Source organism: Mandrillus leucophaeus, unplaced genomic scaffold (genome assembly GCF_000951045.1).
Source record: "Mandrillus leucophaeus isolate KB7577 unplaced genomic scaffold, Mleu.le_1.0 Scaffold388, whole genome shotgun sequence".
Classification (NCBI taxonomy): Eukaryota; Metazoa; Chordata; class Mammalia; order Primates; family Cercopithecidae; genus Mandrillus; species Mandrillus leucophaeus.
Genome location: NW_012104120.1, coordinates 2658187 through 2685689, shown reverse-complemented (window position 1 = coordinate 2685689; position 27503 = coordinate 2658187). Strand labels below are relative to the sequence as shown.

At 50.5% G+C, this 27503-nt stretch overlaps 1 protein-coding gene across 1 annotated transcript; it reads right to left on the bottom strand.

Annotated features, from left to right (window-relative positions):
- Positions 1-157: 157 nt before the first annotated feature.
- On the bottom strand, positions 158-25347 carry LOC105547374 (chromosome unknown open reading frame, human C10orf71). Its single transcript, XM_011990950.1, has 4 exons — positions 25256-25347; positions 8217-8319; positions 748-5289; positions 158-705 (listed from the first exon to the last, which is right to left on the bottom strand). Exon 3 carries the CDS (start codon positions 5140-5142, stop codon positions 835-837), a length of 4308 nt encoding a protein of 1435 aa, XP_011846340.1. The 5' UTR covers positions 5143-5289; positions 8217-8319; positions 25256-25347; the 3' UTR covers positions 158-705; positions 748-834.
- Positions 25348-27503: the final 2156 nt, after the last annotated feature.

Genomic DNA, 27503 nt, shown 5'->3' with positions numbered 1-27503 from the left:
TGGGGCAGTCAGGACCTACTGGAGGGCCTGGCCCTGCAAAGGCATGGACAGGTGTTGGAGGGACAAGGTGGGACACCAGACTGTGGTAGACAGGGAGGTGGCTCTGTCAGTCCTGACCCCCACTGCCCACAGAAGGAAGACAGGAGTCCAGGGACACAACCGTATCTGCAAACTTGTTTCACTTTTTAAAAAGTGGGCCTTTTCTTGATCAGAAAATAGCTTTCAGAGGCAAGTTTCTCCCTGTGAAGGAAACCCATTCTATGCAAATGATCATTTCTGCAAAATTGCCCTGCGCTGGTCCTTAGCCAGTTTGCCTGAGGTGACCTGAAATGGCTGCTGAGTCTGAGCTGGGGGCCTCACGGGTTTGCTCATCAAGGAGCCTACAAGTGAGTGGGTGGGTGCAGGTGCAGAGGGACCCTTGGGACCAGGTGGTGCCCTTGCCACACCCACCTGGTTGGCAGGGCCAGGGAAGAGCAGGGCAGGCCAGGAGAGGGAGGAAGGAAGGGATGGAGAAGGGCTGGAGTAGAGTGCACCTGGGAACTGGCACGGAGGGGACTGGGCCAAGCAAGCAGCGCCCCTCCATCAGAGGAGAGACAGGGAGCCCTTTGGGTGAGGTTGTCTTGGGATCCCTACTGCCTTCTGGATTTTACGGATCTAAAAAGGCCATGTGTTGACGATCGCGTGTGTGTGTGTGTGTGTGTGTGTGTGTTTGTGTGTATGTGTGTGCGTGTGCATGTGTCTGCATATGTGTGTGTGTGTGTGTTGCTTGTTTTGGGAGAGGGGGAAGTAAGCTCCTCTGGGTTCATCTGGGGGTGGGGCTCAGCCTGCGGTAACTCAAGAAATGCCTTCTGTGGCAAAGTCCTCTAGGTCGTCGGTGGAGATGATGCCCAGGCCTGGAGCTTCTGCACCCTCCTCTTCTGGGCTCTGGGGAGGCCCATGGGGGCGCTGGCCTGCAGAGTGCGGGGTGCAGTCACCATGAGGCCCTGAGGCCAGCTGTAGTCCAGACTCGTGGACACTCTGGGGCCTGGCACGGGCCGTGGAGGCACGAGGGCCTTGCCTGAGGAAGGTGGGTGCGGAGAGCTGAGAGGAGCAGCGCAGTGGCATCAAGGCCGTCACAGGCACTGGCTGGAAGCCAGGGTACAGCACATAGGGAGCGGCCAGGGCATCTGGTGGGGTCGGCTCTGGGGAGGCCCCCTCGGAGGACGGGATGGAGACCTTGACATACTTGCCCGTCTCTGGGTCATAGAAGGTCTTGATTTTCACCTGGAGTGGCAAGTCGAAGACAAAGTACTCCCCAGACTGCGGATCCTGGAGGACCTTCTGGGTGGCGGGGTAGGCAGGCAGGGGTGTGAGGGACTGGGGGCCTCCAGGCTGCCTCCCGACAGGCTCCGAGAAGCCGGACACGGAGTGGCGGTGCACGGGAGGGGGCAGGGAACGGACCACAGGGAAACTGTGTCGGAGCCTCTCTCTGGGGCACAGTGGCCTTTGCTGTGTCTGCTCCAAGTCCTCTGGGCAGGGTTTTCCCTCTTGTGACTCGCCGTGCTTCTCCTGAGCCTGGTCGGTCTTCCTCCTCTTACTTGCCAGCTTCTTCGCCCGCCGCAGGGCTTTCTCTGTTTTGGGTGGGACTGCAGGTGGCTTGCTTGCTGCCCTCTCTAGCTGTGCAGGAAGCTCAAGTCTCCCAGGGGTGCCTGCTGGGCTGGTAGCCACATCCAGCAATGAACCTCTTGGAGAGAGGGTTCGGAGGTCTTCTGCCGACAGCTCAAGTAGGGGGTCGGAGCCACCCTCCCACACGAGGGCGTGGGTCAGGTCTTCCCTCCTGGTGACCCTGGCAGGACTGGAGCTGGCCCAGGGGCTGGCTTGAGGAGGCTCCTCGGGCAGCAGCTCTGGTCCTCCAGGGGCCTGGGAAGCCTCCTCCCACATGCTGCTGGCAGCAGGGGAGCAGGCACTGCTCTCCCCCGGGGAGCTGGGGTTAGGGGAATTTGCCATTTCACCGGGGACCAGTCTTCTGCCAGGGGGCCCTGCTCTGGGTGTGGACAAAAAGTGACTCTTGAAACCTGGTGTCTGCTCTTCCCAACAGGTTTCAGGCTGCCATGGGGGTGACTGGTCTTCTATGTCGCTCTCGGGTAAAGTGATGGTGGGAATGTGCCGTGGGGCCGCTGGCTTCCCTGAGTCTGCAGAGCTGCTCTTGCAATTGCTTGCCAGGAGGCCATGTGCAGCATCTGGTGGTGGCTTCACCCTGTCCCCCTCTCCCACCAGAGGCATAGATGGGAAATTCCCCTTTGGGGCTGGCTGACAGGCCTCCATCCTGGCCATGCTGGACCCCTGCCTGGGGTCCTCCATGACCTCGTTGGCCATACACTTCACACGTGTGCTCAGCGTGTTAGTGGGTGTCGATGTACCAAGAATGTCCTGGTTTTCGGGGGCACAGAAACCAGGATCCTCACCCCATTCTGGCCTTGGCAATTCCTCCTCTTTGTGGCCACTGCTGAGGGAGTCCTCCGAGGACATGGTCCTCAGGAGAGGCAGCATGATAGGTTTAATTACAGGGGTGGCTCTGAGGGTGTTGTCTTTAATGGTAAACAGTATGTGCCTGTTGGAAGCAGAAGATGGTGAGGGAGTAAGGTCTTTGGCCTGTGAAAAGGTCGTACTCTTATTTTCCCCAATCCGAGAGCCTCTGATATTAGCTTCCTCTGCCGATGCCTTCCTGGTTCTTCCTCCAGGCACACTTTCCCCTTCTCTTTGCAATGCTTCCCCCTGGCTGCGGTCTTCCAGGCGTGCGTGCCCATTGCTTAAGGCGCAGTACTGCGGCTCATCCTTCTCCAACACGTTCTCCTTCTCATCCTTCTGACTGTCACCTGCACTCACATCCTTCCTCCTGTCTTCCCGCTGGTTCTCAGTAAACCACGTCTTCTGCTGATCATCAAATGAGGCAAAGGATTGATCTGAAGAGCTGGTGCTGAATTTGGCCTTACCCTTGAGGCTTGGCATAAAATCGGATTGGCTGTCACTGTAAAACACATCTTCCTCCTCAGGAGAGAGGGGCCCTGGGGATAATTTCTGGTTCAAGTGTGTGTTCTGAAGTCCTGCCTCCCTCTCAGGTTCTGTCTCTTGGGACACAGATCTGGAGAGCCCATTCTCTAGCTGGTGAGGCTTCGTTTTCTCTGTAGCCCTTCCAGGCTCAGGATCCCTACTGCAAAGCCTGAGGGAGAGGTGTTTCCTGGGGTGGTGTTCCCTGGAGTCTGGACACCAGCCAGATCTGGCAGGACCCATCTCCAACTCGCCTTCCACCTCGTCATTCTCATAACTGCTCCTCTCAGCAGCCTCCCCGTTAACATAGAAGGGAACTTTGGTGATAGTCGAAGCTGCGCTAAGAGTTAGATAGCTGTCTGCAGAGGGCTCACTGGGGTCAGCTGTAGGGACCTTCTGGGGATTGATGTGTGATGCAGTGGGGTCATCAGCGGGTCTCTCCTTAGAAAGCTCGTTTGGAGGGCTTTCCTCAAGCCCATTGGGTAGGATGACACCGTTGCTCACAGGTTCTTGCTTTCCATCAACCTTACCTCTAGTTTTCTCATCAAGCCCTTTCAAGAGAGGTGAGGAGCTGTATGTGCTCTTAACACGCTTCCGCACGTCCTTGAGGTTAAACAGCAGGCTAGGGGCTTTGGACTTGTAGCTGTCTCGAGACTGACATTCACTGGGCTCCTTCTCTTGGTATCCGTTTAGCTGTCCCGGGGGTGATGGGGTTTGCTCTGCCGGCTGGCTCTCTGCTGAATCCAGGGTGTGCTTGCTGGGTATGATGGGGGTCAGGAGCTTACTGATGTTAAAGGGGGGATCATAATGTTCATTGGGTTCCACAGGCAGGTCAAGAGCATCATTTTCTGGAAACTGTCCCTGGGGGTTGTGTTTTGTATACAAAGGTGGGCCTCTCCTTTTGGTCTGTGTCTTTTCTTCCGAGGTATCTTGTAGACTTTCTTTCCCTTTTTTGCCAGTCTTTGGCTTCCTCCACGGGGGCTGGGCTGGCTTCTCTTGAGAATCAGGCTGTGAGCTGGGAGCTTTTCCTTCCACAGCAAATACCTGGGATCCTGGATCCCTGCACCCCCAGGGTACGGATGTGGACAGAGCCCCTGCTGTGAGTCTGTTCTCTTCCTGACTGCGGCAGGCCTGAACCTGGCAGGGAGAGACTGTGCACTCAGGAGGACGGGGTTCACTTAGCAAGGTCGTGTCCCCATAGTGCTTGGGAGCTTTGCTTTCTGGGACGGTTCCAGCCACGTCCTTTCTCTCCAGCAGCTTTGGTTGGTGGGCATTCCATGACTCAAAAGCACTATTTTCACTGTGCAGAAAGGTGCCTTTGCCTCTCCCAGGCTCACCCGTGGCTGGCTTGTGGTGTGGAGAGGGGAATTTTGACTCAGATGAGGTGGCCGTGTCGTCGGCTGCGGGGAGGAAGCTGCTGGAGCTGTGACAGGCCATTTCTGGGTTCTTGGAGGACTCCTGTTCTCCGTGCTTCCTGCCTGGCTGGTGGCTGTTCTGATGGGTGTTGGAAACTTCAGCGGGCACCCTCCTGACTGTCAGAAATGCAGAATCAAAGCAGAAGTTGACACTGCTTTCTGGAAGAGGAGCGAATTTGGGGGGATTTTTCAGAGCCGGAGGCTTGCTGGTAGTGGGCCTGCTTTCACAACGTTGGCTCTCGGTCCTGTCGAAAGATTTAATTAGTGTTGATACTTTGGAGACCGGCTTGTTGCTGCTCCTTAGGCCGGAAACTGGCACCTCCAGTCTCCTCTGGACTGGCGTTGGTGGGGGGCTGGTTTTGGGGTATTTTTCCTCTCCCTGAACGTACTTGGGTAGCTGTCGGAAGGTGGCTGCCCAACCTGAATGTTCCGTGCCCTGTGATGGTAACTGGCTCCAAATGCCACTTTTCCTCTGGGTGTGGCTCACTGTTCTCTGGTGAAAAGTCCCAAACACCTGTCGGGTGATATCTGGGGACACGGCCAGATAGGAGTCATGGAAGGATGTATCCTCTGAGATGCACAAGCTCCGGAATGCCCGGTCTGTGAGGCTGCTCACTTCCCTGTCTGCATCATCCAACACGCTGCCGATGCTGGAGGAGTCACTGAACCCGTCTGTGCACTTCTTGTTTCCCTGCATCATCTGTCGGCTCCAAGAAAGCTGTCCTCGTCAGCCGGCAGGTGTCTCTGGTGATGATTCTGGCAAGTTTAGGTGTTTCCCTCTTCCCACAAAACTGGAGCTTCTCATTCACAGATGCAATTGCAAAGTGGGGAATTTTTGTTTTTTTCTCTGCAAAAGAAAAAGATGCAGGGTGTGAACAGGGTATACAGCTCTACGCAAGAATATGTGCTGGTCCAGGTGGAAAATGGTGCCTGTGAGGGTTAATTTTATGTGTCAACTTGGCTAGCTTGCTATACATCTAGACTGTAGACCAGTCTAGCTGTTTCTGTGAAGGTATTTTTAAGATGTGATTAACACTAAAATCAGTAGACTTTAAGTAAAGCAGTTTATCTTCTATAAGGCAGGAGGTCCTCATTTAATTAGTTGAAGGCTTTAAGAGTAAAAAGGCTGAGTTCACAAGCAACACAAACAAAAATAGACAAGTGGGATTACATCAAGTCAAAAGCTTCTGCAGAGCAAGGGAAACAATTACAAAAATGAAAAGGTATTCTACGGAATGGAAGAAAATGTTTTCAAACTGCATATCTGATAAAGGCTCCAGGAGATTGGGAGTAGCATCCCGGCATAGGCTCAAAGCCGCTGGGCTGTCAGTAATGTTTGTCTTTCATCCTGGAAGCCAGGCTTCATTGGGGTCTGTTGTTTCCATGTCTTGACATTCCAAGTTAGCAATGCTGATTCATCGGCTGATTGACTTGTTTCTGTGAAAGACAGAACTAAGCTGGAGAAAGGATGGGACCTGAGTTCTAGTGGACTGAATGAGCTTATGAGGAGCTAATGACCTGCTCTGGGAAGGCCTCTCTGCACATGCTCTTCAGCCCTACCTTGAAAGGCAGGCTGCTGGCTCCCTGGAAAGTACACGCTCATGACAGCATGTGCTTTTTAGAAGGCTGCATACAAGGGGAGCGCATCAGCCCACGTGATGAGTAGGGGAGACTCTGAGGGCTGGCCAAGCTCACGCCTTCCCCAGTAGGAGACACATGCTCGGTCTTCAGACTCCCATGCAGTTAGCATGGCCAGAGGACATGGCTGTGATCACAGGGATGGGAGCAGCCAGCAGTCTGTGAAAGTTCCTGCCTCTCTAATCAAAGGAGCAATTCCTGTTGTCTCCGCTGTTAGTGCTCTTCTTCCTGCCTTGAATGCAGACAAGAAGCCAGAAACTGCTTGACTTCTTTGCTGGGGCTGCCATAACAAACGATGGCTTAAACATTGAAAATGTATTGCCACACAGTTCTGGAGGCTGGAAGTCCAAAATCAAGGTGTCGCAGGGTTGGTTCCTTTTGAAGGCTGTAAGGAAGAATTGATCCTAGCGTTTCTCGTTGGCTTTAGGACACACGTCTTCTCCCTGTGTCTTCACATCATCTTCCCTCTATGCTTGTCTCTCTGTCCACAGTTTTCCTTTTTCAAACTTTTAAAAATTTTCTAATTATTAAAATTTTTTTTTTCATTCTGTCACCGAGGCTGGAGTGTAGTGGTGTAATCATAACTTACTTCAGCCTCGACCTTTTGGACTCAAGTGATCTTCCTGCCTCGGCCTACCAAGCAGCTGGGACTACAGGTGCACTACACCCTACCTGGCTAATTTTTCTATTTTTTGTTTAAATGGGGTTTCACCATGTTGCTCTGGCTTGTCTTGAACTCCCAGGCTCAAGTAATTGGCCCACCTTGGCCTCCCAAAGTGTTGGGATTACAGTCATAAGCCACTGCGCCCTGCCCAAATTTTCCCTTTTCATAAGGACACCAGTCATACTGGATTAGGGCCCACCTTAATAACCTTGTCTTAACTAAGTACAATACATCTGTAACAGCCTTATTTCCAAAAGGTCATACTCTGAGGTAATGAGAGTTATGATTTTTTTTAGGGGGGCCATGATTCAACCGTAACATTGAATTCACTTTGCAGCCCTGAGAGACAAGCAATGGCCACTGTAGGCCAACCTGCAGAGGATGGCAGGGTGGACAGGTGAGGAGCCCAGGTCCTGGCCAGCACTGCTAAGCTGTGAGCCCGTGGCAGCACCATCCCACATGAATTTATGTTATTGAGGCTGGTGTGGGGTTTGATGGAACCTGAGTGGCATTGACCACTATGAGTCAGGTTTTCTGTACCCTGAGATCCTATCAAAACAGTCCGGAGTCTCCTGATGTCCTAAATGCTGGGATTCTGATCTTGGCAATGGCTGAACTCAGTAATATTGGGGGTTTCTACACTTTGAATGAAAATAAGATAGTTTACATTAAGATGAAAATAGGTTAGTTGGAGACCTAAATTTAGAAGCTTAGATAGAGTCAACCAAGCCTCTAACCAATTAAACACACCCTCATATTAGTAGGTATTTGCTATTTGGTTTTTGAATACTCAGCTTGCATCCTCTGAGAAAAAGCACTTGATACTTTGTGGGAAATTTCCTCACCCCTTGGTTTTCAGTCTTTGTGGGGCTGAAAGTCAAGGTGCCTGCAGAGGCTCCCCAGGGCCAATAGCAGGTGTGAGACCGAGGACAAGCCCATGGATTGTAGCAGTTCTCCTGGAGCCACACAAGGATGGAAGCATGCTCAGGCTTCCTTGCTGGTGGTAGAGCTTTCACTATGCTTAAGGACATACCTGACCCCTGACATTTCCTAGCCTGGAACTTTAGCTGTCACCTTGAGTCTACAAGACCTCCATTTTTCTTTTAATACATATGCATTTCTACCTCATTTGTTCAGTTTCTGCTTCTGTTGCTTGTGGTTGAAGAACCCTACCTGATCCTGGGTTTACATCCTCATTCCAAACAGTGGTGAAGGATGTTCATGGATTTTTCAGAGCATTCAGAAAATAACTACATTGCTTCTGCCTCAAGGAAAAGAGAGACTCCCTTCCCACGTTGCTAGATTTATTCAGATAATTTCTTCAATTCTGATTTGATATACCTGGGGTCAGACGGGACAGTCAGAAACTTGACCTCATTCTCCCCCCACCCCCAGCCCCCATTGTACCTTTCAGCATAATGGCCAAAAACAAAAGGTGTTTCTAGATGCCTGCTCTTGGATTAGTTTCATACCTGTTACAGTACTGGAAGCTGCAGGTGCCTGCTGTGCTGAGTTTCAGGATGTGTAGTTTTAAAACATCTTTTTATGCTTATATTTGGTGTCATCACTGCCCATCTAGAAAGAAGAAAAATAATTTCAGTGCAACCCAACTGACCAAAGGGCCAAGCACAAGTTGAGTGGAAAAAGTATCTTTTATTTTATTTTTTTGAGACAAGGTGTTGCTCTATTGCCCAGGTTGGAGTGCAGTGATGTAATTTGGGCCCATTGCAACCTCTACCTCCTGGGTTCAAGCAATTCTTGTGCCTCAGCCACCCAAGTAACTGGGATTACAGGTGTGCAACACCATGCCCAGCTAAGTTTTGTATTTTTAGTAGAGACAGGGTTTCACCATATTGGCCAGGCTGGCCTCGAACTCCTGACCTCAAGTGATCTTCCTGCCTTGGCCTCCCAAAGTTCTGGGATTACAGGAGTGAACCTTCACACCTGACCCAAAGTATCTTTAAATGACAGTTATACAACAATGTAATTGGCCTTCAAAAATGAAAAAGAATCCATACTTGAGCTCAACAAAATTCCAAAAATAGGCATATTTGACCATAAGGTCAATTTATATCCCTCCTAATATCCATTAATTTGTCCATGGTCCAAGACATTTTTAGAAACCTGTTTTAAGCTTTTCAGTTTTCTAATATGATTGACCCAGTTGGGAATTATTTTTTGCTAATAAAATCTGACCTAAGGCCCTTTTCCCACTGAACTGATAAGTTGGGTTTTGCAGCAAAGAGAACTGGAGCAGTGAAAGTCAAGTCCACTCAGCAAGTGGCAGCATAGTGTTGGATTCATTGTTGGCAGAAGGCTTGAGACTTCTGACAGCTAAAAGAACCAAAAAGCTGCCCAGGAGGATTTTCAGAATGCTCAGAATGAAGAGTGAACTAATTAAAATAAATCCACTCTGCACATTTTAAATGCGGACCTTTGGGGTTTCCATAAGACCTTTCCCAGCTTGTAGCTCCTGGATATTAATCTAGTTCAAGGTAGTTTATTAATAATATTAATAATCATAATAGCTTGAATTTGTGGCGTCTATTTCTTTGGAGAATCACAGAGGTGCTCTGTGTCTACCCCCATACGGTGAGGCCCTATCCCTGACTTCCCAGGCTGGCTTAGATGGGCCTCCTTCATGTTCCCAAAGCACACTGGGTTTACCTTTTCCAAAGCTCAGCCGTGTTGTCACTTCATACATCATGACCCATATGTTTCAGGAACTGATGATCGCTGCTTTCTCTCCTCAACTAGAAAGGAAGTTCCTTGAACCAAGGAAGGGAGTCTTGTATACCTTTGTATACTGAGCTCAATAAATAGAAGTTAAATCACTGTTTGTGGTAATGCTCTGAATTGGGTTATCTTTATTCTGATTTTTTTTTTCCTGGAGGGCAAACTGAGGCACAGAAAAGAAGGGAAAAGATAATATGAATTTTGTTGAGAAAGACTCCTGGTCTTGGGTCTTATGGTCTTCCAAAAAATTCAGATCGATCCATTTGCATCTCTAAATAATAAGGCCACTCCCCTGCCTGAAGCTCCACTGAGATCTGACTTAGGGATGAGGATGAAACCCATCTGGTGTCACACACTGGTGAGATGGAGGTGCAGAATGACACAGTGGCATTTATTTTGTGAATAGTTAGGACACCCCTCACCCTGTGCTTAGGCTTTCCCCCTAGGCAGTTGCCTCATGGACTCACTGTCATTGCTGCTGGAATGAATTTTCCAGATGCCAGTGGAAAAACTCTCTTGCTCACCACTTTGAACCATTTGAAGGAAGCCACTCTGAACTGGCGAAAATTCTTGCTGGTAGAGCACTTTGCCAGTGAAAGGGTGTGTTCCCTTCAGGCAGCATGATGGAGGATACAGTGCACATGGCAGGGCCATGTTCTAAACAAGGTCTTGGAACCTCGTCATGAATGCATAGAAATAAACATCAATATTTAATCATGACCTGGTCAATTCCTATTTATGTCTGTGGCCTTCAAAGACTGTTCTCTTAAATGCTTCTTATCTCCCCCCTCCATTATTTCCTTACCTGTCTCACTCGGCCTTTAGTGTCTGGCCCCCACTCCTCCCTGATGGATCTTCTGATGGCACTTTTGCTCCTCATCTGACTGAACTTCTAGACTGCAATCCAGCCTAATGGCCACCGTCTACTTGAGATACTCTCTCACTTTGACTCTTTCTTTCTCCCCTCCCTGTCTGGATGTTTAGTCTCTTCCTCTCCTTGACTGCTGGATTTCCTCTGCTCCCAGTCCTGGAGCCTCTTCTCTCCTCACTGTACAGTCTACATGCAGGTGATTGTCCCCACACCACGGTCCCTGCAAGCATCCACACACTGAGGCTGCGTCCAGGCCAGGCCATTTGCCCGGCTGCAGTCCACGCCTCTGCCCACCCACCAGGCAGCTGGGTGCCCCTGTATCACAGCCCTTCCAACCCACACTTTTAAAGCAGAGTCCATGAGCCTTCTACAAGCCCACTTTCTCCCTGGGGACCTCAGAAACCTGATGTCACTTTCGATTTCCTCCTCCTGTGCCTTCACCTATGACATCCATTTCCTAGTCCCATGAGTTTCATTTCCGAAGGTCTCTTCCTTACACACCAGTCTCCATCTCCACAGTCACTGTGTGGACCAAGCTGCTGTCTCAAATCCCTCGGCCACTGCAGCAGCCCATTCCTGCCTTGCACCAAGAGGCAGCTTTCAACACTCAAACTTGTTCATATCAACCTCTTGCTTAGAATCCCTTGATGGCTTTCCAGTTTTAAGGAATGAAGATCAATCTCCTTAACTCAGATCCTCTCTTTCCATCCACACCTTGTGCCATCTTTCCCCTCATGCTTGGCTTTCCAGCCACCCTGGTCTTTTCCCAGTTTTATGCCATCCTACTTCCTGCCTCAGGGCTTCTACACATGGTGTTCCCTCTGCCTGGACTTTTTTACTTCCATCCTTTCATCATTACCGGGTTAACTCCAACATGTGCTTCAGAGCCCAGTTCACATGTCCCTTTGATGATGCAGCTTCCTCAGGCTATTCCAAGTCTGCTCATTACACCCCTTTATCGTAAGCTATACCCATTATTTTGCAGCACTTACCATAATTATAATTAAGCATTTAACTGGGTGATTTGTTGTTTAATGTTTGTCCCTCCTGCTAGCCTGAGTGCTTATTGGTGGCGGGGTCCACGTTTGTGTTTCTTTTTCATGTAGCACAGTGTACAGTGCAAGCAATATCTGTTAAATAAATGAGAAAACCCTTCCACTTGTCATGATATTACTCACACTGTTGACAGGCTTAGGAGGACTTGCTTTATTGACAGTCAATTATAATCCAATAATCGCAGAATTATCACAAATTTCAAATTAGTGAATTTGAATCCAAGTGGATTTTATTTACTTTTTGATTCCACATCCCTCAAATATGTAAAATTCCCCCATGGTAAGAAATGGAAACAGGTGGACAGGATTGTTCTTGGAGACTATTGACAGGCTGGCTCTGGGGAAGGCATCCCTCAGCAGCGTGGCATGTACTGTTTATGTCCGGATTGCATTTCTATCAGGGGGAGATGAAAAGAGACTTCATCGTGACTTTGCCATTTCCCAGTTGGTCTCTCACACTGCTCTCAGTGCTCTAAGTTGGGGAGTGGCTTTGATGCCTTCTGGAGGGCCAGCGTCCAGCAAACTTCCACGTAATGTTGAGTATATTACCCGGGGCTCTGTTTACAGCCACAGTGTGAATGGTCATTAAGTGATGCGTTATCTAAATTACAGGGTCAGCGGATGAAATGCTGGCTTTGCCCTCTACCTCCAGGCAACTGTGCAGGACTCAACAGCACTTCCTCCACCGACCCAGGCCAAACTTGTATCAGGTGGAGAAGGTTCTGCAAAACACCAGAGCACACTAGGGGAAACAGGATCCCCCGGCAGGAATTTAAAAATGGACTCTCCAGTTGATCCCCTGGAGAAGAGCAAAGGGTCTGCCATGCCCACTGTGAATATGCGCACGGGTGAACTGGTGGTGCCCTGCAGCCTTGGAGCCCCAAGAATTACACTTAAGGATGTGTATTTTCTTGTCCTTATTGTAGGGTCATCTTTTTGAATCAGAATACTTCAAACAAACTCAATTTGAGCATGTATCCTCATGAATCAGCTTTTCCGTGAGATGAGCACTGAAATACCCTTTGCACAGTCATTGCTAAATTCTAACTCTTCCAAAATGTTTTCTCACATGATGCTTTTTTTCCATGCCACGCCTCATGATGCTTTTATTATTGACTGGGATGTGCTGCTTTTTGCGGATACAATTCTCTCTCCCTCCTAATCCTTTACAAATGCCTATGCATGACCTTCAAGTCCCTGTTGGCAGGGGAGCTCTGCCTGCTCCCACACCCGCCTTCCTCCAGGCCTGTGGTGCCCTGTGCCAGGGAGGGGCAGGGCCCATGTGTCCTGGACCGGATTCCTCAAGTAGTAGTCCCTGTGCCTGGAACATCTCTCCCTGTCCTCGGCCGCAACTGCTGACAACTTCCTCCTCTGTTCTGTTCCTCGTAGAATCTTTTCTTCCCTTTTTATCACTTACATTGCTTTATTCTTCCTGCACTGAGGTGAATCTATCTCTCCCACTAGACTTTGAGATCCTTGGTGTGAGGTCCCTGACTTGGTTCATCTTTTACCTACAGCGTGCCTGGTGCACCCTGGTCACTGGGAAATGTTTTCAGCTCTGGTTGCTGAGTGCACATCTTGGACCCTGGGATCTGATGACAGAGGTTTACTGTGGTGTGCAGAGGGACAGAGGTCCATGTTCCCCTTGTCTTCCTCAGGGCTTCTGGCTGGCAGCCAACCCAGGCCTGAGAAGGTCATGCAGTCCACCTTCTGCTGATCTACCCTGGACCCTCATGTGTCCCAGGTTGCAAGGACAGGAAGTGTAAGGAGAGAAGACTCACAACTCCTACATGCCAAGCCTTATTGCAGGTGTCCCCCACATAACTGAGGAGCGTGTCAGGTCCACAGGACCAGAGCCCCATTTGGTGATGCTGGAGGGCCCAGCTTAGGACCACAATCACCCATGAGGTGAGACAAACAGCCCTCAGAGGGAGGACCCGGATATTCCATGTCTCACAGCTGGTGACGGAGTGGGCTTGGGGCCAGGTCTTGGTGGTCCTGGGGACACTGCACAGAGGGAACAGTTGGTGGTCTGGCATGGCCAGGCTGCTAGATTGAGCAAATTAAAAATACAGGACACCCAGTGAAATGTGAATTTCAAATAAACAATAAATACTTTTTTAGTGTAAGTGTATCCCGTGCAATATGTGGGATACATTCATACTAACAAAATTATTCATTATCTGAAATTCAAATTCCACTGGATGACTTCATCATCATCATCATCATCATCATCATCATCATCATCTGGCTACATGAAGGTCTCACCAACTTTTAGCACTCAAAGTGGATCACAAATCAGAGGAAGTCGATGCGGTGAGTCAATACTGGGATGACACAGTGACGGTCATGGCTCAAGTGTATGCATCACCCTGTAGTTCATGACACACTTCAGCATCGTGATCTTGTTTGATTCCCATGACTCCTCTGAGGCAGGTTGAGTGGGCCTTGTTGTCACCATCTTCTAGGTTGAGAAACAAAGGTACAGAGAGGTGCAGGATGTTGCTAAGTGCCACACAGCATGTAAACACAGGGAAGAACTGGAGATGAGAGTCAGCCTGGGCTCACCACCTTACCACCTTCTGCTTTCTCCAGGATGAAACCCTGAACCTCTGGCCTGTGGACTCAGGCTCCCATAGGCATGTCCTGGGAGGTGGTGCCAGCCCCACTCTTGGCTCATGGGAGAATTGGTGGCTCTGGGGGAGAAAACGAGGGTTTCATTTCACTTTTATGATATGTCCTAAGGATCTTCTTGGCTGAGTTCTCCCAGACATCCACAGAAGTGAAACTTTTGATTCAGCCCGTAAACATGAGTCCTTCCTGTTTGGGGAGGGCTCTGGTGCTGCGGGAGGCTCAGGCAGCTGGACTCTGCAGAGCTGGGGACTCCCCTGCAGGCCCAAGGTGCACCCTTGAGCTACTGAAGATATGTTCCATTTTCCTCCTCATCCCTGCCCATCTTTCCACAGGAAGCCATTGGGGTTTGCTTCGTTGCTAGGTTTGACCACTTGCTGGTAGTGTGGTTTCTGAGCCCAAGATCTTCGGGTGAATTTAATTACCTTAATTGAATGGTGCTTTCACTTCTTAGAGAAGGGGAAACAGGAAGACAGTGGAGATGGCAGGGGTTGGCTTTATCACACCCAGAAGGCTCTAACAAATTGGAATTGATTCCTCTTGCTCTTTTTTCTGGGTTGGTTTTCTGAGCCATCGACTCAGGCATGTCTGAGGAGCAGTTCAGTGGAGTGAAGTGTGACAGCTCCTCCCTGTCTATGCACAGCCTGGAGCCATGCTCACAGATGGTCCTCCACCCGCAGATGCACAGCACACACAGCCTCCGCCACCGCATGCCACAGGGTGCCTTGCTCTGAACCTTCAACTTGCTGGTCAGTTTTGGGCCAAGCTCTTGACCTTTCTGTGCAATTCTAACAGCCCTCTTGCTTTAGAGGGGAATGTCCTTGTCTATGGTCTATGCTTTATGAGGAGAATGTCTTAGCTTGAACTAAAATATCATAGGCTGGGAGGCTTAAAATAGACATTTGCTCCTCACAGTTCTGGAGGCTGGAAAGTCCAAGATCGAGGCACTGGCAGACCTGGTTTCTGGTGAGGGCCCTCTTCTTGGATTGTAAATGGACATTTTCTTGTTGTATTCTCATACGTCAGGGAGAGAGAGTGAGCGTGCACATGTATAAGCAAGCCCTCTTGTGTCTCTTCTTATAAGGGCACTGATCCCATCACAAGGGACCCCACCCTCATGACCTAATTACTTCCCATAGGCCCTACCTCCTAACACCATTCCACTGGGGTAATCTCAGTGAATTTTGAAGCACACACATTCAGCCCATAGCAGCCAACAATGAAATGGCAAAATTTACTTCCTCAGTCGAGGTCCTTCAGGTGAGGGCAGCAGACACGTGTTGAGTGTCTGTGAAGCAGCAGGTTGACCCCTGCACCTGCCTGTGCTCACTTATTCCTTGATAACACTCCGCATGATAGGCTCCCCTCATCATCTTACAGCTGGTGAAACTGAGCTGTAACTGGCTGGTCAATCATTGGTCCCCTGTTTAAAGCCTGGGAGTGCTGGGTGGGGCCTCACCCAGTCCTCAGCCTCAGTGCCCTGCTCTCTGGTTCCAGGATGATGCCTCCTCAGCTCCTCCCATGTGGCACTTGCTGTGTCTTTGTAACCCCTTGTGACTTTTGGAAATCAGAAATTATAAGTTCATTTAGACTCCTAGAAGAAAGCGTAGGATCTCATAAGCATGACTTGAAGCTCATTTTTGTATTGATCCATTCAACAACTACTCATTGAACACCTGCTTCATGTCACCTGTTTTGGTGCTGGAGATATAGCCATGTGCAGGGCTGACCTGGGCCCTCTCCTTGTGGAATTGGATGGATCCTGGGAGGTTATTGCTTTGTAAAAGCGCAATTACCTCTGATTGCCTTAGATTGACTTCCATTGGGCAGTGCCTCTTACGAGTGTAAAGCAGAGATTTGATTTGCATAAGGGTCATTGTACATCTGGCCTGGCCATTTTGGCTCCACTAGCCTGATATTTGGCACATGGGAGAGGGGTGTCAGCCTGCAGCCTGGCCTGGCTTGACTGGACCCAAACTCAGGTTGTAGACTGGGAAAGCCAAAGGCTCTCAAACTGACTCTGATGCCACTGTGCCCTGGAAGATAACAAGTTTGGCTTTGTCCAGCCCCAGGAACATGATGTGTTTGGGTGCCATGATGGCAGTGTTGGCCTACTGGGAATCTGAATCTTCTACAACCACATTACACGTGCAGGGGCCTCTAAATCCTGTAGCAGGTAGAAGTCAAGTATGCCCCAGGGGTTGTGGTTGAAGAAACCAGCTTGCCTGGGCTTGCCAGACCCACAGAACTGGATGTGAGCATGGGTAGCAGGGGCTGCTGCCCTCTGGGGACAGACTGGAGGAGAGATGCTTTCTCTGTGAGCTCAGCCCAGCCTGAAGTTGACTTCTGGCTTGGGTAGCCAGTCTTCCGTGCCTGGATGGGTCATTCCCCGGAAGCTTCCACATGCTGCTGAGACCCAGGGCTGTGCCTGCAGTTAGAGGCCAGGGAACCAGGCACAGGGAAGGCTGGGCTTGATCTAACCCAGGACGTGAGGGTGCCCAACACCTGGTATCACAGACCCAGGGAAGAACCCTATGGCAGGAGAAACAAGAAGTCACAGGAGAAAAGAAGACAGGAGGAGAATCGGGCTGGATTCAAGCAGTCTCCCACAACCTGTCCCCTCCTGGTTCCTGTTCCCTGATGACCAGGGCAGGCCAAGCAATGCTTAATAACCAGCTCTCTGGGGCAAAAAGCATTGGATTTGTAGCACTGACTGATTTCTTGCTGCTCCCCTGACATCCCAAGCAGAGTTGGGACGAGGTGTGCTCAGTGGGCCTTGCGGGGTGCAGGGGGCTCTGGTGTGCCTCTGAATCCCAGCAGGCTCTGGAACTTGTGCTGCTTAGACTTAGGTAGAGTCTCACTCCACAAAGGCTAACCTGCGAGCTGTCAGCAGCACCTCTTCGCGAAGTTTCTGACCACTTCTGGAGGTGGAGCATTATGGAGGATCACTCCTTAGAGCTCCTGGTGGCCAGATGGGCTAGACTCAGCCAGACACAGTTGCTGGACAGTCCCTTCCACCAGGAAGGAGCTCAGGCCTGGCACTGCCAGCTGCTCCATGACACTCTCTCATGTGTTCTCTGCAGGCCTCAAGGGGCCCAGCCTCAGCAGCCAGATGCTCCCTGAGCAAAAGACCCTTGGCTTCTCCTGGTGAGCTCAGAGGTGCTTTATAGGAGCAGCCATGCCAGCATCACAGGTAAAAGTAGGAGCAGGAAAGATCTGGAAGGGAGAATGTGTGATCACAAACAACTCTGTTCACCCCGTCTTCCTCTCCCAGGGCTAGGTGAGTGCCAGTCCTGCTCTACTGCCCAGGAGCAGTTTCCTGAGGGGCAGAGATTTTGGGAGAAAGCAGGGTCAGCCTGGCAGCCATGGTTCTGCTGCTCATCCTTCTGACCCTTGCACCTCTTTGTTGTAATCAATCCAAACTGCAGGGCCACCCTGACTGCCAGGCCAGCCAGGGCAGCTGCTGGAGGATGGACACACGGCTCCTTCAGGAGCACAGGGGCCATGCAAATGGTGGGTCCCCCTGGGATCTGGGCACAGGTCCTAGTGCTGCTCTGTGCCCTTTAGCCATGGTTGCTGAGTACAACCATGTTCAAGGGACATGGCATGTGAGAGCCTTTCTCATCTGCAAGTGGACCCCATGCCATGCACCTGGCACAGGGGCTCCCAATAGACTTTCTAAGGCCCCATATCACTGGCGCTGCCTAGGTCTCTGGGCAAAATCACCCCTGGTTGAGAATCACTGTTAGAGAATCAGGGAGGGAGCACTAGCCCAGCACCAGGCTCTTCCAGCCTTCACTTATTCATGTATTCACTTGCTCTTCCCCTTCACATTTCCTAGGAACATCTTGCCCTGGATTCTGGAAATGGCAGGACCTGACATGAGAGTCATCAAATAGGCAGTACCGGCAGTGGGAAGAGCGGAGATCCAGCTCTAAAGTGCTGTTGTCATGGGTGTCACTTAACTGCTACACGTGGAAAAAAGGGATAATAAAAACCAGCCCAACAGTGCCTGCCCCTGGGACTGACCACTCCCAAGGTTGCTCCCCATGCTGGACACAGGAATTTTCATGAAATCGATCCCTGTGGCAGGTACTGCTTGAGAGTCTCCCCATGTTGGAGTCAGCCAACCCACCAGGTCCTGGGTCCCCACTACAGCAGGGAGGACGCCTGGACTAGAAGGAGGTTCAGAAATCCCTGACCATTGCAGCCCCGCACCTCACCTGCCAGGTCACTGGGGAGCAAGTGAATGGCAGGCACATCCTCCTCTCCGTGTCTCCACAGAGCAGAGGTTTCTCCTCTACATGTAGTAAGAAACACATTTATATCATGGCACAGAACATGCCTGGAGACATATGTATCTAGGAAAACTGGACGAAGCAAAGCTTACCCTTCGTGTATGTACTGCTCCATCCTAATCTAATCTGTTCTATTCTTTCATCAAAAAAACCTCTTCACAACTTAGTAAGTGATTTCAGGACTCAGTAATGACTTATGATTTACAGTGATTAAAAAAACTCTCTGAGACCAGAAATTTTAGGCATCCCTAATTAGGCCCAACTTATGGGTGCCCTGTTTCTGGTAATGCTAGATTTTCATCTGGATGGAGAATTGGAGACCTAAGGCCCAAACTCAGTGACTGATCAGATTCACCTGGGGAGAGGAGGATACCCCCACTCCCTGGTGGCAAGTCCATGGGCTGGGCCTTGCCTTTCTGCTCTAGGTTGTGTTTCCAGTCTCCACACAGTGCCTATGCCTAGTATGGGGCCATTTATTTGCTAAACAAGTGAGTGAATGAGTAGATGAGAGAAATTTCTTTTATCCACTGAGTGGGGACTGAGTACCTGGTATAAAGGTACTTTATAACCTAGTATTATTAATTAATATTTATTATTTAATTAGTATTCACAACGGCCTCATTACACAGGAGTTACTCTTGTTCTTTACAGAGGAGAAACGTGTGTAGTGCAGAATTTAATACTGGTGGTGTGGGGCTGGAACCTGGGGCTGCCAGAGAAGTGGTCCCTTTCACCTGTCTTTAGAGAGCCTCCTGTAGCAGCTTCTTGAATGCCAGCTACAGGTTAAGAGTCTCTGGTCAGCACCACACTGTGCCTTTGGGGACCCACCTGCCCCTGGCTACCTTGTAGCCTCCATACTCCTGGTTCTTACTCACAGGTCTCCTTAGAGCTCATCTTGGGACCTGTGACCATAGGATGTCCTTCTATACCCCATCACACCTGGGATTCCATAGCATGGGGTGGAATTATTCCATATGGAAATATTCCATAGCAAAGAACTGGAAACCCTGCCCTGGCCCTTACTTACTGGGGCATACAGCTCTCCAGTTAAAAGCTTCAGAATCAGACAGCTTTTGGACTTGCCACTTAACTTGTGTGAGCCTCAGTCTCGCTTTGGTGACCTTGGGGCAAATGGAAAGGCAGATCCAGCAGCCTGATGCTTGTGGAAACCCATTATGGATCAGGAAGTGGGTGGTGAAGGGACAACTGTAACCTACGACAAGATTCCACCTTGGAGAGCCTTGTCTAGACAGAAGCCCACTTGAGGGTTCCTGGAGGAAGAGGCATTTGTTTTTGTTGGGATTGGGGTATCCCCTCAGGAACCATCCTCTCTCCAGCCCCTGGGAAGGGAGCCAGGCACTATGGGGAAGGGAACCCCCTGAAAGCAGTCCTGGAGAGTGCCAGGCTTGGCAGAGAGATGAGGTTCAGGCAGAACTCCTGAGAACCATGGAAGGGCAGGGTTTCTACAGAGTCCATCGCATCGTCTATAGACCAGGTCTTCCATATGTAAACTGGTGCCATGAGACTGCATGACACAGCCTGAGAAGCAGAGCTGGAAGAGCTGTCACCAAGCGTTAGCACCCTGGCAATCCCAGGCACCCATCCTGTTCATGGAACTCCTGCCACCTGTCCCTCACTCTATATCCATGGCCTCACTCAATGGGTGCAACAACTGGCAAATTGAGTAGGACTGATGCCAAAGGAATTTTAGGTGGAGAAATTGAAGGTCAGAGAAGTTGAGGAAGGAGCTTAAGGTCACACAGCCAGAGAGCAGCAGAGCCAGGATTCAGGGCCAGGTCTCTGCAGAATGCATCGAGGCAGAGAGTCAAGAGATGAGATGGTCTTCCATCTGCCACAGGTTTGTGCAGGGTGAGGAGTGGGTAGCAACCTCTCTCCTAGCAAATTCTTACCTATCTCTCTCTGAGTCTGGTCCCACCAGGGAGCATTTGCTTTAGTAAAGCTAGAGAAGGCATGTGTAGGACTTGGCTCTCCTGCAGAGGTCATCTTCCCTGCCCTGGAAACCACGAAGCTGTGTGCATCTGGGATAAGGAGAAGGGGGCCTCACACAGAGCACCCCTAGGAATTCCTAAACCTCTCACATAGGTCTGAAGCTGTGCCTGACCTTCTCCTCGTGTCTCTGCTGGAGGCTGGGAAGTAGCTGGTAGATGACTGCTGTTCTTTCTCCAACCAGCACAGCAGGGTTGAGGCGGCTCGGCCAGGAGAAGGAAAGGGGAGAACAGGCTCCCGCAGTGCAGTGTAAGGAGCTGACCAGCACCCAACTGCTTCATGGAATTCCTCACGGCAAGGAAAGCCATTCAGATGTGGCCAGCCTGGTTCTCCTTTTCAAATTTAAAGCTGAAAGATGCTCCTCTAACAATCATGTTTATTTCAACCTATGGCTGTGTTTATGTGAAAAACTTGGCTCCTTGGAGCATCTCCTGTTGTGTCTGAGAACAGTGCCAGCCCCTTGCCCCACTTTCCCTTCTTAAGGAAGCATCCTCACACTTTTCAAAATGCCCTGGGGGCTGGCTTAACAGACAGCTCTTAGTCCTGCTCAGGACTCAGGAGATCTGCTCGTCCTGAGACCACACCTGGAGAAAGCTGATCTGGGTGTTGAGCGATGGGTTTCCCCTGCTTCAGGGAGGTTATACTAACAAGTCATAGTCTCGGGCCACTCGGGTCTGATGCTTGTCAATGGCTGTGGTTTGTGCTGTGTCTGCCCTTGTACTGAGCCTGGCTCAGAGGTGGGAATATTACTGTCCCACTCAGGCTTGATCTTCCACCCACCCCACATGCTGAAGATGCTCAGATCCATGACCTCTTCTGCACAAGAGGGGAGGTGATCACCATGCATGGTCACCGTGGGGCTAGGGTCGGTCCTGTGTGGTGCCAGCTGCTCTCCCACTGAGTTGTGAGCATGAACTAGCTGAACTCTGAGGCATAGGACTTTCTCCTTGGTGACCTCTGGAAAGTATAGGCCCAAGTTAGAGTTTAAGTGGGAGGAAAAAAATCTCCAAATAGGACAGTGGAGTGAGGAGAGCAGTTCTTGTATTTCTACTACATGCTGAGAACTTTTCATTCATTTGCTCAGTTAATGCTCGCAGGACTGTTTGATGTGGGAGGTGTTATTATTCTTATTTTACACAGGAGAAAGCTGAGGTCTAGGGGCCTTGCTGAGAAGTGTCAGGGCTGACCTGTGAACTCAGATTTGCCTGTCCTGTGGCCACTTCAGAGCCACAGGCTTCCCAGCACAGTGTGGAATCCCTGCGGCACCCTGGGCAACTTCCTGAAGTCCTGAGGAGCTAGGGTGAAGCCTGTGTGCCTCTCTAGGCATGCTCGACTTTCCTAAGGGAGGTTTTGACTCTTTGGTGATGGGACAGCCCCCTTTCTAGAGAATCTGTTGGGTGGTGATGGGAGCTCTAGGTATCAGGAAGCAATGAGGACAAGACATGGGCATTGCATTCAGATCTCAAGCCCCTCATTCACTGTGCATCCTTAGGCAAGTCACTTAACCTCTCCAAGCCTCGGCGCCTGCCTCCACGAGGGGGCTCACAAGACCTACTGTGCTGGATGGTTGAGAATGAGACCAGACACTCCAAAGTTGTGCACACAGGAGGTCCACAGCCAATGATTTCCACAGGGGAAATGGTGGGCAAACTGAGGGCAAGAAATGGCTCGCATCTAGTGGGTGCAGCCCAGGGGGCCTGAGCTGTCACCCCTTGACCTCTTCAGTCTTTGGGCTTATCTGCCTCTGAGGGTGGCAGACACGGCCAGGTGAGAGGATGAGCTGGTGGTGCTACTGTGGCCTGGCAGCCCGGGACAGGGCAAGCCGAGGGCAGTTCCAATGTGACCTGGCATGACCTGGCCCTCGCAGGCAGGCTCAGTGCTGCCAGGTCTGGAACCAGCCTTCCAACACAGTGGGGAGTAGAGAGAGAGCCTCAGAAACTGCTTCAGAGGCTTCTCAAGCAAATTGGAGAGGCTCCCCTTCCCCCTGCCCTCCACAAGCTTCAGGTGAAGGCTTTGAGATGGGAGATATCCTAGATTAAATCCTTCCCTCCAGCCAGCCTTGCAGCCGCTCAGCAGCTCAAGCCCACCTGGGAAGGGCGTTTGTAGTGAAAGAAGGGACCAACTGAGGCAAGGGAAGACAGACCAGAGTGGGGGGGAAGCAAAGGAGCCCCTGGGATTGGTCAAGCAGAGAATGGAGGATGTAAGGAAGGCCTGCCTATCTGCCACGTGTCATGGCCCAGAAGAACGTCCCTTTCCCCTTCATCTAAGACAGGGAGGTGTCTAAGTCTGGGGAGGAAGCTATTCATGGTTGACTGGTTGTTGGGATTTTCTTTCTGTCAGACTCCCTGCAGGCCGTCTGACTTGGGCTTGGAAGGGAATGCACTTTGCACTGAGCTGACTTCAGTCTTTCCCCTGAGAACCCAGGTCTGCTGAGAATCTGCTCTGCCTCCCCTCGACATCAGGAGGCTGTGGATTGATCACACTGTGTTCTTCCCACAGGCAGCCCATTCCAGGTTCCAGAGTGATACTGATGAGTTACACTGGGGGTGACACATTTGAGCATCAGCATGTGCTCTACATGCTCCATGTATAGGTCCTGATAGGCCTCCACTGATCCCTTGTCCTTCCCGCTCTGTCCCATCCACCAGCTCATGCCATGCAATCCTTGGAAACCAAGTTGAAATGAGGGGGGTGTCAGATTTTTCCAATTAACTAAATGAAGCATATGATTGAATTAAGGACTATGGTCTATGGACTGGCTGGATTTTGTGAAATGACGTTTAAACTCTCAAATGGAAATAAAACCAAAATCCACTCCAGCCTCGGTGGGCCCTGTTGGGAGCAGGGAGCCCTGTGTGCCCCTGTAGCATGGCCTTCTCTCGAAGCCCTTTGCTTCCCTCCAGTAACCCAGGGCATATGGACTAAAATCCCTAGAGCCAATGAGGAAGTACTGGTGCCACCAGTAGGCTTGGTTTCCTGAGATTTCTGGCAGAGACTGGATGAATAGGGCTATTTCAAGACATGAGGCTTCCCCTCTTCAGTAAGGGTCTCCAGGGCTTCCTTAGGGTCAGGAAAAGACAAAGACACTTACTTCTGCCCTGGCAAAAAGGAATCAAGGTGGGAGGATACAAGGCCATCTTTGGCCTTCCTGTCTATTCTCAACAGCTCTCTCTCCCCAGGTTCCAGGAGACCTGAGCCCCTCTGCTCCAGGACACAGCATTCTACCAGCCCCCTTCCTACCCATTGCACACAGCTGTTCCCTTCCCAATGAGCTTCTTCTCCCAAAGAGCAGACAAACTTGTTTCCATCCCAGAGACCCAGGGGCAGATGTGTGTTGGACTTGGGTCACCCGGGGAAGGCTATTTATAAATCACCCCGATAAGCACAATCTGCCCTGCTCGGCCCAGGCCACATGGACACGCTGTGTGTCTGGTGATTCTACTACTAAGCTAACCCTCCCAGCACCAGGACAGCAAACTGGACATTTCCTGTACCAGTCAGGCCTGAAAAGTGGGCCCTGGAAGGTGCAGGAGGCTCAGAAGCCAGCCAGCCACTGATCCTGAAGGGTCTGGCTTGCAAGCTATTCTAACAGCAAGAACTTTCACTGCTTTTTTTTTTTTTTTTTTTTTTTTTTGTATTAAATTGACCCATCTCCAGAAGTGTTCTTGTAACACAGTGGTCAGCAAACTTTTTCTGTAAAGGGCCACATTGTAAGCATTTTCAGTTTTGCAGGCCATATGGTCTCTGCTGATATAGTGTAGAAGCAGCCTTAGACAATATGCAAATCAATGAGTGTGGCTGTGTGTCAATAAAACTTTATTTACAAAACCAGGTGCTCAGACCACAGACCAGAGTTACCAGCCACTACTGTAAAGGGAACTCAAATGCTAGAAAATGGGACCTCATTTACTACACACATAGGTTCCTATCTTATTGAGCTACCCAAAAGACCTACACAATGATTCTTCTTAAGGCTATCTAGCTTTCCACACACACTGACCACTGCCGTTCTCAATGATCAATTCTTCTCCACCAGAAAAAAAAAGAGATAATTTTAGACTCAGTCAAGCCTACCCTGTGGGAATCTGGTGGGGGACCTCCCAGGGTGTGTAAGAACTGGCAGCCTGTGGCATGCTTTGTTTTGGGGACACACATGCTCACAGAGCCCACAGGCCAGAACGTCTCAGTCACCAGTTTTCCTCTTTGTTACAGCTGGTGTGTCCCTGCCTGGCCCAGCGCTGGGGGAGCCAAGAGAGCCAGCCTCCTTCAGCCCTGACTGCCGAAAACCTGGGACCATGGGGAGCCCCCCATTTGACAACGCAGTGGCCTGGGCACATCTGTGCTCTCACTCAGCCATGTGGGAGCAGAGATCCCTGACAGATGACACCTAAGGACAAAGTCATGCATGTACACGGTTCCCGGTACGTGGTCCCCAAGGCCCATCCAGCACACCAAGAACCTCAGCCCCAACACCAATGGGCTCTCGGCACACACATACCACCCTGCACAGCACCGTGGCACCAAACTACTTCCCCAGCACAGCACCCTGGCACCAAACTACTTTCCCAGCACAGCACTTTGGCACCAAACTACTTCCCCAGCACAGCATCGGCTCAGCGGGAACGTCCCTTCCGCCATGAGCTTGAGCCTCCCTGCCCACGCTAAGGAGCCAGACAAGTGTCTGGGCTGTACCTTCCGCTCTCTGCGTGTTCAGCTGCTCAGGCCTCCTCGGGAATGGGAGAGAACCCCGGCTCTGCCCAGCAGCCAAGACTTCTTTCCTCTTTAGCCAGGCTGCCCAAAGGTGATAGGAGAGTAGACTCAGGACCCCAGCCTCCTCTAGCTCACAAACCTACCCACCTGAGGAAGATCAGTGACCAGAAGCTGGCCAGACACGGGAAGTCCCCGAAGCTTACCTAAATAGAGACCCAGCCGGGGGAAACCAAATGGTGTTCTTGGTGGGGAAGAAGCAAACAGTCCGCACTGCAACACCCGCGTGGTGTCAAGTAACAGTCAGATTAAACAAACAGCCTCAGCTGCTATTTTTACATCCAGATCAGCCACGAGTAACAGATCACTTGGGGAGTGAGAAACTGCTTGCCGCTTAGCCGGACCCTAACCACGATTCCAACTTCAACCCAGAACGATTGCTAAAGCTATTCCAGCACCTAGAGTCAAATAAAAATATCCCAAGGTTGGAAGGAAAACATTTGTTTAGGGAAACATTAAAAACAGGAGAGTGTGTGCCTTGGAGCCAGCACCCGGAGCCCTGCTGATGTCCCGGGGCAGAAATAGCCCGTTTCATCATCGGCTCTGGACGACCGCCGCCCGCATTCCTCGAGTAAGGAGCCGTCCTCTGCTGTGCTTTTGGAGCAGAATAATATGCAGCTGGGGGAAGGCCAGGCTGGGTCTCAGGGTGAGAGTTACAGAAGGATATGAAATAATCGGGGAAGAGGCAAGGTAAGTGTCTACTTGGTGAGCTTGGCTACAGCAAGCCCAGTTGTTTGCAAAGTCCAAGCACCAGTGGACAAGTCCCGTTCTGCCAGGCAAGGGATCCCCTCTCCATCTCTGGGAAGGGCTGGCCTCCCCGCAACCTTGAGGTGGGCTCATGCCTGCCTTCCCGATGGCTGCTTTCTGTCTCGGCCTGGGGTCACCTGCTCCCCAAACTTCCCGCAGACCCCCCAACTTTTTCCACTGGCTTTTCTTTGGCTTGTGCCATGCCAGCTCCCAGAGTGCCTTTCTTACTCTCCCAAGCTGGCTCCAGGATAGTCTGTTTGCTACTAGGATTTAATGCAAGAGTGTTTTTTTTCCCCCCGTTTCTTTCCAAGATTCTTTTTTATACTTCCCTGCCTGTGGCCTGAGAAAGCGGAGATGACTGGCGCCCGCTGGGTGTCCAGCTCTGTGTAGCACTCAAAGCTTCTGAAAGTCTGCAGTGCACTGTGTCTTTGGGTCTATTTGCAGACTGTCCCTTCTGCCCCTGTGGGCTCTTCAAGGGCAGCAACCTGTGTCCCAGCCCCAAGTTGGGGCCTGGCACCACCTCCAGCCTTGAGCCGGCTGACAGCCAGGGTCATGGGGACCCAGGTTATGTACTTTTGTCTAAACCAAGTCAGAAAGAACAGCTCCTCCTTGCCCTGCAGACTAAGTTGTGAGATCCCAACCAGCAGGAGCGTTCAGACCTGCCTCCTCCTGGGAGCCTCAAGACTTGCCTTTTGCCCTGAGCACTTCAGAACCTCGCTGTGGGGATGACTGCTCGCTGCTCCTCACTCAGAGATGCTTTGAGGGAGGCCCAAAGTGAACCCCTCAATTTTACACACTCACCTCCCTACCTCCCCTGTTTGCCAAAACAAACACATGCCAACAGGGCAGATAAAAACCATCAACTTGAGATGGGAGCCAACATTTAAAAAGTACACAGGATTTTGAGTTCTGGCTCCATTATTTCCTAGCCAGTTGACATGTCACATACTTACCCTTCCTGAAGCTCAGTTTCCCCATCTCTAAAGTGGAGAGAATGCCTGTGCTCTGTGGGCTTCAGGGTCAGAGGAGTTCCTGTACATGAATATGCTCGTCTATTGCAAAGCTTCCCAAAATGTTAGTCATTTATTTGTTATTTTTTCCCATGATTTTTGCTACACCTCAACCATCTGTATCAACATTTACTTACTATTTTCCTTTAAAGAAAATTTAAATTGACTTGCTTTTTGTCTTTAACAGAAGAAGTTTATGGAAAATGACAATACTTAATAGATCATGGATTTGATATATTTGTTAATTTCCCTTCCCCCATTACACATTGAAACAAATTTACAGTCAGTTCATATGTCATCTGATGTTAGAAAATGTTGCATTACTAAATCTCATTTTATGGAGGAGTTCGCTTCGGGGTGTGAGTAACATGAGCTGAAAGCTTCGGCAGGGCCCCGGTCTTCCTAATTTGCTTTCCTCCCCTCCTCAGCACCTTCCTTCCCCAGCTTACGTTTCATTCTTCACAGGTGGAGAGCATGACCTCATGTCTTGTTTAGGATCCTAGGAACGGCAAGCTTTGCTCTGCAGCAGGAGCGAATGGTGTTTGCTTGAAGTGGCTGATTGAGGAAAGAGCACCGTGGGATGGCTGGGGAATGTTCCAGGGGCTGGGCAGTGGCGGGTAGCTTTGTTAATGACGTC